Here is a 15,527-nt window from a genome sequence, read left to right as displayed (position 1 = left end):
TGTGTGTGTGTGTGTGTGTGTGTGTGTGTGTGTGTGTGTGTGTGTGTGTGTGTGTGTGTGCGTGCGCGCGCGTGTGTTTGTGTTTGTGCCATTGTGAGACACAGAAAGAGAAGGGGGAAGCGATTCTGTGTGAAGACGGAGAAGCATTTCTAGAAACATGCCATTAAACTTCATGCGATTCACACACAGCATCTACACATGGTTGGCCTTCTGCTCATTGCACCCCTACTCCCCTGGAGGAGAATATATTCCCAAGAGACTCTCTGCTCAATGTGTCCTACGTATCTCTGCGTCAAGATGTGTTAAGTGTATCTGTGATATCTCATGTTTCAATTCCAACTCGACACAAAGGCACAACAGCAAAAAAAAAAGAGCTTTGTTACCTCTTTTTATTTTCGTGGGGATGTCAATGGCTGACTCCTGAGAGACAGGCCAAGCCCAGCTGTGTCTCAACGTGTCTCTCGTTTCTCTCCTGTACTTGAAAAAGTTCTGGAGAAATTCCCTAGGTCCTGAATAGGATGTTTAGGAAAAGAGAGAATTATGATCATGAAGAAACAGTGATTCAAATGGTATATATTTGTGCAAAAAAAAAAAAATGCATTAAAAGCAGAATCTGCATTTAATAATAAAATGCCTGATCATGAAAGGTATTAGGTGAATAATTACATTTGTAGAAGTTTAAATGTGGAAAATTATGTTGCCCAGGACTAAAGTTATCCAGATGTTCGGAAAATCCCAGAAGGAGTTCTGGGCCTGATGTGCTTTTTGGCCAAATATTTTTTGGCTGCTGAGATGTTTGTCGGGGGCTGGTGGGCAGCCGCGTTTAAAGAGCCACTGAAGTGTCCTGGGGTTCCAAAGATCATTTAATGACAAACAAATCATTTTTTCTGGATTGTGATGTTTGTAATAAACGTCTGTTTATGTGTTGCATAGTGAGTGGTCAACGTTTTTTATTTTTTTTCGTAAATTGTTGACTTCAATGCATCTCACAATGTTTTGGTTAATCCCACCTATTCTCAGGCCGAATCAGACTTGAAAGTTGGCAACTCTAGATAAACTTAGAGATAAGTATCGCCAACCTATCCTTTTTATAAGACTTAAGACGTAAAAATCTTCGTCCTATATAATATGAACAGCGTTACACATGCGTAAAGATCAGGTTCTTGCCCCGATGTTTAAGTGAAACATCAACCCCAGGTCTGAGCCCACTGTGTGTGGTAAACTCCTGTTAAATGATGAGTCTAGGTTAGAGTATAAATACATAAATTCATGACGTTATAGGTAGGCCTTTTTATAAAATTGATTTGTCAATATTAACTCTAGCGTTGATGTGTGTCCACTGTACGGTCATATAATTTAGTTTACAGCTCAAAAAACACATTTAAGTGTGAAGCCCCTCTTTAAGCGATGGTTGAAGGATTCAGCCCGGAATATACGTTTGCTTTGGTGTTAAAAGTCTAATCATGTTTGAAGAGAATCGACATATTTTTATTGTTTGGACAAGACGCAGGCCGCGGAGGTATTCTTGATGAAGGTTTAGATTGTTTTCAGACCGGACCAATATCGGCGTTGCACATGTTTTCTTTTTTTTCACCGTTGCCCTGGCAGCAACTGTTGAGGCGGAAGCGACGTCTGGACTTCTCAGAATGGACATAAGAGAGAAAAGTGGGTAATCATTCATATAATAACATCAAGATATGTGATAGTAATGGAAGGTTCAGTCTTGATTCATAGCTGGACTATGTTGCATTATCTTAGCTAGCAAAGCTGTGTTTAAAAAAAACTAACGTCACGAAGCTAACGTTAATAAGTTATTTGCATCACAGCAAGTTGGACGCTAGATAGCATGTTTGCTATTGATAGTAAGGTAGATCCTAATTTCAGTAGACGTTTCTTTTAAATTCACTGCACATAATAGCGGTGTGTTGTTATTCCACAATTACGATTAACATGCTTCTTTTTAGTTTGCCAATTTAGTGCACCAAGCTAGCTAGCAATGTGTCACGTAAGCTAATACAACGTATTGGTAAGTAACGTTAGCAGATGCACCTGTTCACAGCATAGACATCCTCAGAAGCATATTTGTAAACAGATTAATAGGGATGTTAGCTAGATACTATTTCTAAATTCATGGAAAATCTCACTCTCCCTCAGATTTGCTGGGCGGTGGAGAGAATATTGATGAAATGGAGGACTTGGACGAGGAGGACTTCGCTTTATCAAAGCAAGTATTCTTGCTCTGTACTAATTATGGAAAACTTTCTGATTGCTAATTGAAAAAAAAGCGGGTGGGGGATCAGTTTGCATCGTTTGTTATTCATTCTCACTCATCCCTCAGATCTTCAGCTGCAGATGCAGAGTTCGATGCCGTTATTGGCAACATCGAGGACATTATAATGGGTATGTTCAATTCGCACACATCCCAGAGCAGTCATATCGCAGAGGTGTTTAACTTGTTTATTATGAATTGTTGTGCTTTAACCTGTAAAATATAAAATATCTTTAAATATAAATCTCCACGGTCATTAGATTAGATTATTAGATCAGATTAGTATCATTACATTTATATGTGTTTTAAAACACCCCTTGTTGCTACACCTTACCTATTTTCTTTCTCCAGATGATGATTTTCAGCACTTGCAGCAGAACTTCATGGATAAATACTATCAGGAATTTGATGATACAGAGGAGAATAAGCTAATCTATACATCAATCTTCAATGAATATGTTCGTTTTTTTTCTTATTTCAGAGACTTATTATTATTCTGTAGTCCACACATACCATATGTATGGATGTTGGGCAGGTCAGGATGTTGTTAACTCGCTATACGTCCTCAGATTGACCTCCTGGAGAGACATCTGGAACAGCAGCTTTTGGAGAGGATTCCTGGCTTCAACATGAGTGCCTTTACACACTCCCTCAAGTAAGGGACACACAAGCATTCATATCAGTTCTGTCACGTGATATATCTCCTCTCTCTTGAGTCATAGAAGGCTTCACCCCCTCCCCAACAAACTGCACAGAGAAATCCTTATAGCGGTTATCTCCGTCTCAAAGTTATGTACAGCCAGTATTTGGCACAGTTGTCGCACTTTCAGACCAAACAGATCAGTATACAGCAGACAGATGTTGGTTGTATTTAAAAAAAAATGACAACACCCCTAGTAGTAACTAAAGCTTCCACAAGAGCAGTAGAGTTGTAATGTTGTAATTGGTGAGGGGGGGGAAGGGAACCCTGATTCCAGTAGTAAGGTGCTGTCCTGTTCTGTTCTACACTGATACAATTTTAAGCATGTCTCTGTGCTGTTTGTCAAGAGTTTCTTTGTCCATCGTTGTCTATCAAATTAAAGTCTGACATCAGGTTGAGTTGCCCTCTCTTTGTTGCTGGGAATTCCAAATGTTGAGTTGTTAGTAGGTATAATTGAGAGGACATGATCTGCATGATTTTTTGCTCAATTTTGCCTTTGAAAAAAGACACAAACTGAATTCACTTTTTCAGAGTGAAGTTCAGGTGCCAACTGTGAAGGGGGGTTTGTTAACTTCTCGACTGTTGCAAATAGCACGCGGGTGTCGTTTGTATATTTAGCGATGTTAGATAAGAAAGCATAATATGTGCACAGCATCTCTTTACGGATCTGATAGTGGGTCTGAAGCTTGTATTCACCGTGTTTTCTTTCAGTGTTCTGACACTCATTTTAGAAGTTTGACAGTTGAATGTTGTAAATGTAGAATGCGGTATCTCTGTTCTCTATTTATTCTCTACCACTAGGTGGAGACACCCTCATAACTGCCCATACTCATATAGTAGACTGAGACTGTATCTTTCTCTCTCTCTCTCTCTCTCTCTCTCTCTCTCTTCTCTGACTTGTCTCTCACTCTCTCAAATATGGTCTCCATTCTGTAGGCAGCACAAAGATGAAGTCTCTGGAGACATATTTGACATGTTGCTGACGTTTACGGACTTTATGGCCTTCAAAGAAATGTTCATCGACTACAGAGCGGTAAGTAGGAAACTAACAATGACACAAGATAAAGATTTTGACGTCATCTATCAGTCAGTCCCTGCTCGATTCAATCATGAGGAAGTATGTCATGACATTTATGACCCCTGGTCCATTTGTTTCTCTAACCAGTATTAACAACACCGTTTTTTAGACACACCTACACACACACACACACACACACACACACACACAAGCCAGATATACATAGATTAGATAATCACTTATACACACCCATATTAGATATGAGTAATCTATGGGTAGAGTGAGTCATATATTCAGCAATACATAATGACAGTGGTCTAATAATAGGCAATGTGTTTGTCACTTCCTGTCCACAGTAGGAAGATTAGTGCACTCAACATTCTTCATGGACGCACTCTGTCTGTAGTCTCCTCAGAGGTGGTTGTAAATGAGCTCAGATCAGTTCAGATCAGTTCAGTTTCCGACTGTTTTGGATGACTGTGATGTTCTGGTCAAAAGTTATAGCCAAAAGATTTGGCCTGTACTGAGCTGAGCTGAGTACGGCCGAGGTGGGGTGAGTCAATGCAATGCAAGTTGACCTGTTGTGGGTGTGTGTGTGCTTGCAGGAGAAGGAAGGCCGAGGGCTGGATCTGAGCGACGGGCTGGTGGTGATGTCTCTGAGCTCCGTGGCCTCCTCATTGCTCCCCTCTAGCATGGCGGTGGGACCCAAGTGAGCCAGGAGCCTCCTCCCATCTCAGAGCCTCTCGGCTCCACTGCATGCTGAGCCACCTGTGACCTCTGTCTGACCTAAACCATCCAAATACTCATACAGCCCTCACACCCAGCGACACCCCACAGGAGAGTGCTGTTCCGCAGTGAAGGGCTCCAATGACTGTCAGATGGAAATCAATTTAAGCACACATGCACATGAACTGTCCTGTCTATGCTTGTAAACTTGCTTTTGGCCTCATTTTAAAATATGCTCTTCGTAGACTGACTGTAAAATCTCTGGTCATACATGTGCAGTATTGTGAGTATGCATCTGAACATCACATGTTGTTTCTGTATTTTTCTGTATTAGAAAAAAAATGAGAATTGTTTGCGAAGGACTAATATTTATACCTGTTTTTTTTTTTTTGTGACTTTGCAGAATCAGATTTATGTGTGTATGTCTGCCACGTATTTGCACATGTGAATTTGAAGTACGAATGTAAAGCAAGTGTATTTGTTCTCACGAACGTCTGCCGTTACTATGCTTCTCTTAACATCTTTTCTGGCCGCTGTTTATTCCAAACACTCATTTACATGACAAACAACATGCTTTAGACAATGAGCCGCATGTGCTGTTAATAACTTGATTAATTCCTGAAATGTCATATGTGGATTTCATTTCAACGTTGCTCCTTTCTCTCTTATGATGGGGGGCAGAAAGAGAAATGTTTTTCAAATGTAATGGCCTTTTGTTCAGTGCATAGCTGTAGAAGCATCTTAGAGGAGACCCCTCCATGCCGTGTCTACTTCAAACCCCTGAAGGATTTTATAAGGCCCATTTACATGATCTCATACATGACCTGAGTCCATTGTGCTCCCACATTTCTTCAGTCGGTTGATATGTTTGCGTCCGTTTTTTTACGTACAGAAATGTAGTCAGTCAACAGTTAACTGCATCTAAACTTTATTCCTGTTCCTTCTATAGTCACTGACTGAAATCCCCGCGCCATGTCAGAGATGTACTTTTTTTAATGAAATGACTGTCTCATACGTGTACATATTTGCCAGTCAGACTTTGTAAATATGGATGTGACTGGTGGGAATAAATTCAAACATTGTTTAAAATCATTTTGTACTTTATCAAAATGCCTTTTCAGATTTGTACATTCCATGTTGAGAAAAAAAAATAGAAGGTGCATTGTCTGCACATCATGTGAAGAATGCGGAAGGTAGAATGTTCTTTGCCACAAACAGTCCTGTTGTGTAGGCTGTGTGCCAGTACAAAACGCCTTGGAATGGTAACCATGGCAACACTCGTGAGGTGCTACAGTACAAAGAAGCATTTTATCCTTCTCACGCAGTTGCCAGGTTACCTGCAGTATAAAATGTTCTTATAGTTCTTACAGTATAAAATGTTTTCAGTTCACTAGTAGCATAGTTTAAAAAGCGCACAGAAATTAATAAAAAAAAGAAACACTGGTAACTGTAAACTAGAGTTCGCCACCATCCATCGCCCAAGTGTGGACGAGTGTCTTCAGTGAGGCGTATCCTGAGCCATGTGTGTGTGTTGAAGGGTGTGTGTGTCCGGAGTGTTCCTCTACACTGGCACGGTGGAGCCCGCAGCGTTGCCGCCGCCATCTCCTTTCCAGGACATGAAGGCAAAAAATGTGCTGGCGCCATACGTCAGGGTCACCACACAGCCGAAGAACTACGAACAAGACACAGACAGAGACAGGGTCAGGGTCACCACACAGCCGAGGAACTACCAACAACACACAGATAAAGACAGCTGGTTAATTACTGCGGGTGTGTGTGCTTTACAAATTCCACAGATAAAAGACACACTGTGAAGGCCATATACAATGAAGATAAGCCTGTGACATGTATGACTTCTGGGCTTGGTGGCAAGTGTGACTCGGTGTGTGTGTGGGTGTGTGGGTGTGTGTGTGTATGTGCCCTGTCCATAGACACTGCGGCCTAGTCATCTGATCCCTTGTGGCGGACTGTGAACAGGGTGTGGAGTGGAAGACACATTTTTCCATAAATGGTCTATTAAACCTAGCTAGAGTGCTTTGCTCCTGCGATGTTCCATTGTAAACCTTGACTTGTTAGTACTTTTTCTTTGGCTGCTGCTTCTAAATCCTCTCACTCTGCTGCGGTACGTGGGAGAGGAGGGGGAAGAGAAGGAGGAGGAGTGAACTCTAGACAAGGTCAGGCAAGACCTCAGTCATGCTCTAGTCATCTGGGGTGTGACACCATAAGCTGGGAGGTCAGAGTAAGCTACTGCGCAACAGGAAACAACTCTGACTGAATGCGTTAGGGTCAAAGGGCCAGTGTGTGACTTAGAATAACAGTGCGTAGCACAGGTGAGCTGTGTGGGTGTGGGTGGGTGTGGGTGTGGGTGTGGGTGGGTGTGCTTGCCACCATGCTTTTCTATGTCACAAACAAAGCAAAAGCAAAAAAGCTCTTTACAGCATATTTTTAATCGCAAATGTATGTTCACACCATCATTGAAGGAAACCTTGCGCTTAGTGGCCTAAGACGGTAAAACTTTAAACACAGTTGTGGTGTGCACTTTCTCAAAAACATCTTTAAACCTATTTAGTTATGTGGATATATGATAATTATATAATTTGTTTGTAAATAGATTAATTTTATAGCTTGTAGCGTACAGGTACAGTTGTCCATGACAGGGTGTCTGTGTGGACTGGTACTACTACTGGATACATCAAACATTAAGGTGACCAGATTTCTGAAATGAAAACCAGAAACATTTCCAGTTCAGTTGTCAATATATCATTAAAATATCCAATGTTTTTATCTATGTAATAAAAAAAGCGGACAGTACCTGTTTCATGTATTTTGACCACAGGTTATATAACCTAAGGTGAAGGCCGCCTGATAAAATTGGGCACTAACTTTGCCAAGTCATATTCCCCATCTACAATTTGTAAAACAAGTTACAGAGGCGGCCCACATTGGCCCTCGACACCTGCTAAAGAAATATCAAGTTAAATATGTTAAAGTTATGAGATCTCAGCACCGCCCCACACATAATCATTGCTGCTGTTCTTTAATGCAGACATCAAGTTGTAAAACCTACACTATTTAAGTACTCGAGACCAATAGCGTTAAAATTGAATATCGATATATAATACATATAAGAATACATTGACGAATATAATAATAGCGAATTGATATGAAGCTGCCATAGCGAACTCCCTCTGCTGGCCAAAACAAGCACAACTCGAGACGTCTGTTCGTCTGCGCTGCAGTCCGGCCTTGTGTTCTTTCTTCGAGGACTTCGTCTGTTTTTAATTCACAGTTACATTCAGGGACAGCTCCAGCTAGACAGGCCACCCTTGGGAACGTCTGTTCACCCTGTCAAACAGACTTTTTTATGGCAGTCTTCCCCTGTACAGGTCCAGACCTGTCTAGGCCTACTTTGCAATGTGTCCTACGCGTCAGCTCAAAACAAACAATTTGTTGATATCCTCATCTGTATATGTAGCCTGGGCACCAGGTTAGGACTAGGCTCCATTAGTCTCTCTCCTTTGTGCGCTCTCTTCCCAGTGCCAATCACGTCACTAATTGGGGGGTGGAGTGGGCATCTGGTAGGCCACCTAAATGCCGTAGAGGTAGGCATGTATATATATATATAGACACCTGGGGTCCTTATGTCGGTATGTTATCACTCTGCTGCTGGCACTGGCGTGAGGAAGCAATGATGTGGGTGCTGTCTCGAACTACGAAGTGTGTATGGGGAAGCAGACGCTGATTTGAACCGCGGTGTACCAGTGTTTTGCGTGATCATTTCCATGGACAAGCACCCGCTGGGTATTGTGGCTGTCGTGGGGTACCTGCTATAAACGTAGCGTTCCTTGCATCCGGTAACGTGAGCGGCAGACTGTTTAACTGCAACCAGCATTTGGAGTGTTGCTGTTGCTGTTCTCTACACGTATGATTGTGGTGGTGATTATTGTTTAACTAGATTTTGGTTTGTTTTTCCTCTAGCCTGTTGATTGTAACGAGTATTGTAGTGAGAGTGCAGTTATTGTACATCACAGGCTAGAGTGGTTTCTTTATTCCTTTGTTTTGTCCCCCCTCCCTCTCGTGTAGCCAGCCTCGGTGGTGGTGGAGCCAGGGTAGCATACAGGGCCCTTTTGAGAAGGCAATCTCCCTAGTTCCCCCTCTTGCACTTAATGTGTAGCTTAGACGTGTGACAGGAAGTTGCTGTGAAGCATGAAGTCTTAAGTCCCTAAATTAAGTTTATCAGAGTGACATTTAGTTGCAGTGTGTCTATAGACAGTGATCACGTGTGATTGGGACCCTAACCCTTCTAGTCGTGGTTCTCATTGTCTTCTCTGGCTCCTGTGCCGTTAGCTTGGCTATTCCCCACTGTATTCCTTTGTTATTTATTTTACTGTTGACCAACCAAACCAGCACTTTAATACCATGTATTAATAAAAAAGACTATTTTTATACTTTTCCAAGAACCTGTGTCTGTACGGATTATTGAGACAGAGTTCCCCTTGCTCTGGCCTTAGCACAGACAAATTGAGATAAAGGGGTGGCGTAGTCAGCTGTACACTAGGGGGCGCTACATATACAAGACAGTGCCTCGCGATGCAGTGTGTAAACACATTATACCGAGCTCTTGGAAACTGAGGGGACATTCTACGTAACTATATTAAGGGGTCCTGATGCTATAGAGAAAAAACTAAATATAGGTATTTATTCTAACGATGAATCTTTGCGTGATTATAGATATACTAGTGTGGCTGACCCAATGCCTCTGTTACCACCCCCCTGTGCCCCCACTAGTCCAGCAGTGGCAGTGCAGATCCTGTGGTTGTTGCAGGGTGTGCCCAGTATGTAAGGAGCTACTCATTCCTCCCTCCCTGGTTCTCTCACTGACTTTTCCTTCTTTCACACAAATGCATGCAGCTTTAAACACCCTCCACCATTTTGTCTCTGTCATGTTGCTTCCTTTAAGACTGAAACCCCTACACACTATTTCTCGGTTTTCATTGTTTTGAGTTTCATTTGTCTACTCAATAAATTCTTGTATTTATTTCAAATGTAAATTTGTGTCAGCGTCCCTTTTTATGTTGCAGGGTCACGAGCTGGGCCGTTACACTCTGTAAGTGCTTGTCTGACACAATAAGTGTTGATAATGAATGTAAACGCAAATGCAGATGCAACTAAAACCTCAGTAGGTGTTTTGAAACAAAACTGTATGATAAATGCACAAGATCAGCTGTTTCCCATACTGAACCAATGTCTGTAGGTGTTTTAAAACAAAACTTAACAAATGTACCAGCTAAGATTTCTCCTGAGCTGATGTGCATTCAAAATCAAAATGTGTCATGTAATGACTGCTCTATAAACATAGAGGCTTAAATATTTCCTGTACTCACCGCTGCTGCCGCCATATGGCCGTAGAAGAAGGTGTAGTAGTAGGAACTGGCAACCGCCGCATTGGTTATAAAAGCAGTTAAGTACAAGAAGGTGGCCACTGCATAGTAGACCATCAGCTAGGAGAAGAAACCCACAGAAAACCAGCATTTACCAGAGAGCATCATCCATAATTTCAATACATCACGATCACAATCACAATCAAATTCATGCATACAGTATGCTGTTGGTGCAACATCACACATATTATGCAGAGATTTGGATTCATGGGCATTTGCAAATGCAAATATAATGGTAGTATATGATTAAAAATGGATTTCATCCGTTAAAATATGTTGTTTGAGCACAATATGCTAATTTAAACGGCATACTATGTCAAAACTGTTACACTACATCCGTTTTCATGAATGCATTATTTAGGGGTTCTCTCCATCCTGCTCTTGGGCCCCTCTGCACCGTCCTGTCTTCAAGCACACCTTGTTAAACTCATTTTCTTGATTTGTTAATCAGGCGTGTTCAGCTAATCACAAGTGAGATGAGATGAGTTCCGCCAGGTATGCAGAGCATTGACTCGGGGCAGCAGGATAAAGAACCCAGATGCCATAGTCTGTCATCATGCCATAGGTTAGCCGTATGCTCTAGCTTGGCTGGCTGATGGTGCCTTAATGCATTAGGCTAAGTGACTCACCGCAAGGGGCCAGGGCACGGAGGATAGCCTATGATGAAGCCCAAAGAACAGCATGAAGAACAGAACTATGGTCAGGAGCCAGAGGGTGACAGCTACGAACATCACCCAGCCGACTGCCGGATGGAAGTAGAAATGGGCGCTAGCGATGAGAGACCAGACCAGCAGACCAACACCCTGATGAGAGAGAGGACACCATGACTCACTGCATCCACGACACAGAGAAGCCAGGATAAGACACACACACACACACACACACACACACACACACACACACACACACACACTGACACTTCAACAAGGTTCTAATCATGATGCACTGGTAAAATAACTGGAAACAGTATTACAATGTACAGACTGATCTTCATAGTACCCGTATCACACATTTTTAAGGACACTGCGTTTCAAAAGAAAAATTCAAACTTTATTTGTATTACACTTTCTATGCTTAATGTAGGCATTAAAACCAGTCATCAGCTAGCATTACATTTCCAAACTTGAGCCTTCTCCTTTTTATTGAAGCTGAACTAGTGATCAGTCAAGATTACCTGGAGAGATTTTGTGCCATATATCTAAATGATTACTGCAATCAACACAATACAGATCAGCAAATGGTTTACTCATAAACTAATCAGAGCTATTGTGACATTGTTTGAATGTAGGACACTTCTTGGATCGCAAGTGTAAGAACTTTTGACTTTGTCTATATTTTGTCTTGCACAGTAGGCCTAATTCTTGTTGGTGTTCTTTCTAATAACGATCACCTGCGCTCCAATCACGATAGTCACGACCATCATACTCATATCTGGCATGCTCAAACCTACGTGAATGACAATAATCGATGCCAGAAACATAGATTCACCCTCTTAAGGTATACGTAGGAAGGCTTCTCCTAGGGGAACTATTAAGAGATGGTTTTGGAAACAGGCGTAGAAAAGTAAACAACTTGAGTAATGTATACCTTTCACATAGGCCTATTTGTAAAACACCAAGAGACACTGTTATCGGGAAACACAGGCTTGGTACAAACACAGACTGGGCCAAGAATAATAAACCCAGTAAAGTTCATAGCTGCGAGCGGTAAACTAATCTTTAACCACCTCTCACCTGATCGTGCCTGAAAACAAATCTAATTTCACTTTCAAGTGCAGGTCTTAACACTAAACACTGGTTAAACAGTGTGGGTCCTGTATTGGGTCCATTTTAGGCAAAAGAGGAGAATAAACAACATGGCCACTAATGTTGCATTGATTTTAGTTTTCATTTTTCAATTGCCTATTACTTTGTTGTTCCCATGTAGAATCATGTCAATGATCCCTTGGCCATTATGACACCGCTCACCCTGCCAACTTCATTCATTCAGATCCCATTGGAGTTCGACTCTTATCAGTTAGCACAAACCTAGAGCAAATAAGGGCAGAGCCAAACAGTGTGTTCAGACCGCTCCAAACATCCACTCGAGGCATTCAAAGTATGTGGCAATGATCCCAGGAACTTTGCTTGTAATAATACCATAACATGGACGTTTAACACGTATCAAACTATGCACATAAATTCTCTGCACGCTTTCCCCTTAATTTCACATACAAACATACAGAGGAAGGCGGTCCCCTTGGTGATGAAATCTGTCCTAGGGCCCTGTGTAAACGGCATGGCCATAAAGAGGTGTGTGTGAGGAGCCGCCCCTCTGAAGGGCTCTGACACAGAAACAGAGGAAGGGACCTTGAACCCTCACATTCAGGGCCGGTATCTTTACTCTTTGTTGTCACCTGATTTAGACATGTTTACTGTGTTGCCCAAGTATGCGGCAGGTGACAGGCACCATGTCACGCTGGAATATATGACTGGAGGTACTCACGACACAATCGGCAGTTGTCATAGTAAAGCAGGAACATTTCATGACTACGACCTTGCACTTTGAGTTGTGAGAGATGTTTTACCTTGAGGAAATGGAGGATGTGTTACCTTTTCAAATTCGGTGCTTATTTGAGATAATGTGAAGCTGTGCCCCTGCCTAAACAGTGTTTATGTCAGAGTTGCAGCATAGATGGCGGTAAAACAACTTTAGCTAAGATGGTGAGAAACAATGGTAATAAAGAAAGAAATAGCTTACAAGACAATAAGAAAAATGTCACTTTCACTTACAATCTCCACCAGCATGAGGATGGCTGGTATGGTCTTAATGAAGGATACATCCATTGCCATGTTCCCCAAATGTGAATTTCCCTGCTGTGAACTTGTCTGGGTGTTGACCTGTCCTGGGAAATCTGCCATTCAAAAGCACTTTCCTTTTAAGAAATTCTGGGAAAAAGTCAAAACACGTAAAACCCCTTGTTGAAATCCACACAGCACAGTACCTCCTTCCCTCAGCTGAAAGCAGCAGTCTGTAAAACACAGGTGTTCCTTCCTGTCTCGTATATATCCACCTGAATAGGTGCCTTTTCTCTCTCCCTCCCTCTGTCCGCCTCTCTCTCTCTCCCGCTCTCTCTCTCTCTCTCCGACCTATGCCTCTTTATCCTCGGTGTCCTTTTGCCCTCCACTCATCCCTGTTGCGTATTCTGCTGTGTGGGCAGGCTCCCCGGTTCTCCTGAATGACACATTAATGTGTGACCGCTTGAGCATGACGGGAGAGTGAATTATTTGTCAAACTTTATCGCTCTACACAACAGATGATTGTAATAGCGTGTTTGAATAGCTATTTACATTGGATATAATCATTGCTCTGTGTAACTTGGTGATTAGAGGCAAATGATGGTGGCAAATGATATACTTTCAAATAAAGGCAGAGGCAGATTGTTCAACCTGCAGCTGTCTCTTCCAGTAACCTCACCAAAACATGGGCCTCAAGTGGCTGGTGCAGTTCAGAAGAATTGCAAGTGTTGTTTGGGCATAAAATGTTTCTGGACATGATCTGGGGTGGCTTATGGACAATTTCTTTAAACACAGGAGGAATTAAAGAGTACATATTACGAAAAAGAGCAGTTGTACTTTCAAAAACAGTTTGCTGTAAGCATGTATGTGTCACAACATAATGCTTTGTCATTTATCTTATATGTAATTGCTGTCCTTGGATAGAGTAGGACAACGAATCAATAGTTTTCCTTGCATGTCGTCTTCATTATACATGATAATGTATGTGCAGCGTGAATAAGGATGACTACTTAATGAGAAATTGTCTGGTTGGGGAAAAGTATCACAAGACAAGTATGATAAGAATACACTCATACAGTACTTGCTGTCTTTAGGCGGAGTAGGACAAGTAATACCTGCATGATTTCCCCTGACGCAATGAGTAATCAGATGCCTCTCTATGAGTTCTGAGGAACATGTGCATGATGTACGTGTGCTGTGTGAATATCTAGCATACTTTGAAAATGCTTGGTCAGGAAAAGCTGTATTGTCTTTTACTGAAAAGGATACACTCAGACCTTAATCACAACCATAAAGGAAGGGTCAGACCGCAAAATAAATTATAATTGTGACTGCCTGTTGCAACACCCCTAGAGACCTATATCAGGCTGTAAGTTTCAGATTGTGGTCATTCTTGCGGGGTGGAACATGGCGAAACTCGCAAGCGGGGTCAGGATCAAGAGGTGAAAATGTTTCTTAGTTTGTTATTAGTTTCCTGACAGTTTGATATTATTAGCCTACATCTTTTAATGAGTGTTCATCACCATATAGGACATAAGGCCAAGGTTAGGGATTGGGCTGGTTAAGGTGATGTTCAGTGAAGTCTCTGTGGGTGGACTATCCAAATAAAGTGTTACCATAAAAGCGTGTACAGAAATAGCCATAGCCATGATCTTCCCATCCGAAAACATATACTGCTGAAATAAACCTGATACGGAAAAAAAGCCACTTTAAACAATGCTTTAACAATATGCAGTCCACTGGCAGAAAGAAAAAATGGCTGTTCTTTATTTTACTGGTGGACTGTGATCTCATTCAGTCAGGGAAGAGAGTCTGTTACCAGCTCAGAGGTACTCAGCTGGCTCAAGTAGAAATATAATGATGCTGTAGCGCTACCGTTAGCATTAATGCAGTTCTCTTTCAGAAACACTTCATGTGAGGTTTGAGAGTGGGACAGAGGATAGGCAGAACTGTTGTGATGAAATATGGACTCATATAAAGTATAGGTATATTTACTTAGAATAAAATGTGTTATTTTATGTGGCAGTTCAGACCTGTCTGGTTTTATAATAATAAAAATAACATGATGGTGCATACCTCTCTAAACAACTGTGCTAAGAAACTGAGGGAAATATAACATTAGAGCTTGGTTTTACTAGGTCTCATTTGATGTGTTGCCATCAATTTTAAAAACTAGGCTATGACAAAAAGGTATTCAGTGACTATGACAAAAAGTAGGCATACTAATTGCAGAATACTTACAGCATTTTTAAACAGTCATGATACTGAATTATATTAACTAATAGGCCTATCAGTGTTCTATCACATTACCACAGTCCTTTTGTTGTTTATGACATTATTTGTACATTTCTGATTTCACAGTTTTAAAAACAGAGGCAAAGTTAAAAGAAACGTAAACTAGTATTGTTGACAACCAACTGCTCGTTGTGGCTATAATGACCTGTTCTAAAGCAGCCTATTCAATAACCCTCCTCGTATTAGCAATCCCCGTCCCGTAACTCTCGGTTCTCTGGATTAAACAGCACGTAACCTCGCAGGACAAAGAGCCAACAGAAAGTGAGTTGGCGCCACCCTACGGAACACACGCGCCTGTGTT

General features: G+C 41.7%; 2 protein-coding genes across 4 annotated transcripts; one reads left to right on the top strand and one right to left on the bottom strand.

Annotated features, from left to right (window-relative positions):
• The first annotated feature begins 40 nt into the window (after positions 1-40).
• On the top strand, positions 41-5,805 carry LOC105892442 (ADP-ribosylation factor-like 2 binding protein). 3 transcript variants are annotated; one of them, XM_031564885.1, is made up of 8 exons: positions 41-1,867; positions 1,965-2,026; positions 2,155-2,224; positions 2,339-2,400; positions 2,621-2,727; positions 2,839-2,924; positions 3,906-4,002; positions 4,593-5,805. In XM_031564885.1, the coding sequence occupies exons 3-8, from the start codon at positions 2,187-2,189 to the stop codon at positions 4,698-4,700; spliced, it is 498 nt and encodes a 165-aa protein (XP_031420745.1). In that variant the 5' UTR covers positions 41-1,867; positions 1,965-2,026; positions 2,155-2,186; the 3' UTR covers positions 4,701-5,805. The 3 variants fall into 3 exon arrangements, with proteins under 3 accessions (XP_031420745.1, XP_012674153.1, XP_031420744.1); XM_012818699.2 differs by lacking the exon at positions 1,965-2,026 and having other exon boundaries at positions 41-1,665; XM_031564884.1 differs by having other exon boundaries at positions 41-2,026.
• LOC105892443 (plasmolipin) lies at positions 5,620-13,333 on the bottom strand. The gene is made up of 4 exons (XM_012818702.3): positions 12,926-13,333; positions 10,784-10,957; positions 10,098-10,214; positions 5,620-6,385 (listed from the first exon to the last, which is right to left on the bottom strand). Exons 1-4 carry the CDS (start codon positions 13,052-13,054, stop codon positions 6,275-6,277), a joined length of 531 nt encoding a protein of 176 aa, XP_012674156.1. The 5' UTR covers positions 13,055-13,333; the 3' UTR covers positions 5,620-6,274.
• Positions 13,334-15,527: the final 2,194 nt, after the last annotated feature.

The sequence above is a fragment of the Clupea harengus genome, chromosome 3 (assembly GCF_900700415.2).
Source record: "Clupea harengus chromosome 3, Ch_v2.0.2, whole genome shotgun sequence".
Classification (NCBI taxonomy): Eukaryota; Metazoa; Chordata; class Actinopteri; order Clupeiformes; family Clupeidae; genus Clupea; species Clupea harengus.
Note: the sequence above shows the minus strand (reverse complement) of the source record. Positions and strands in the feature narration are given on the sequence as shown.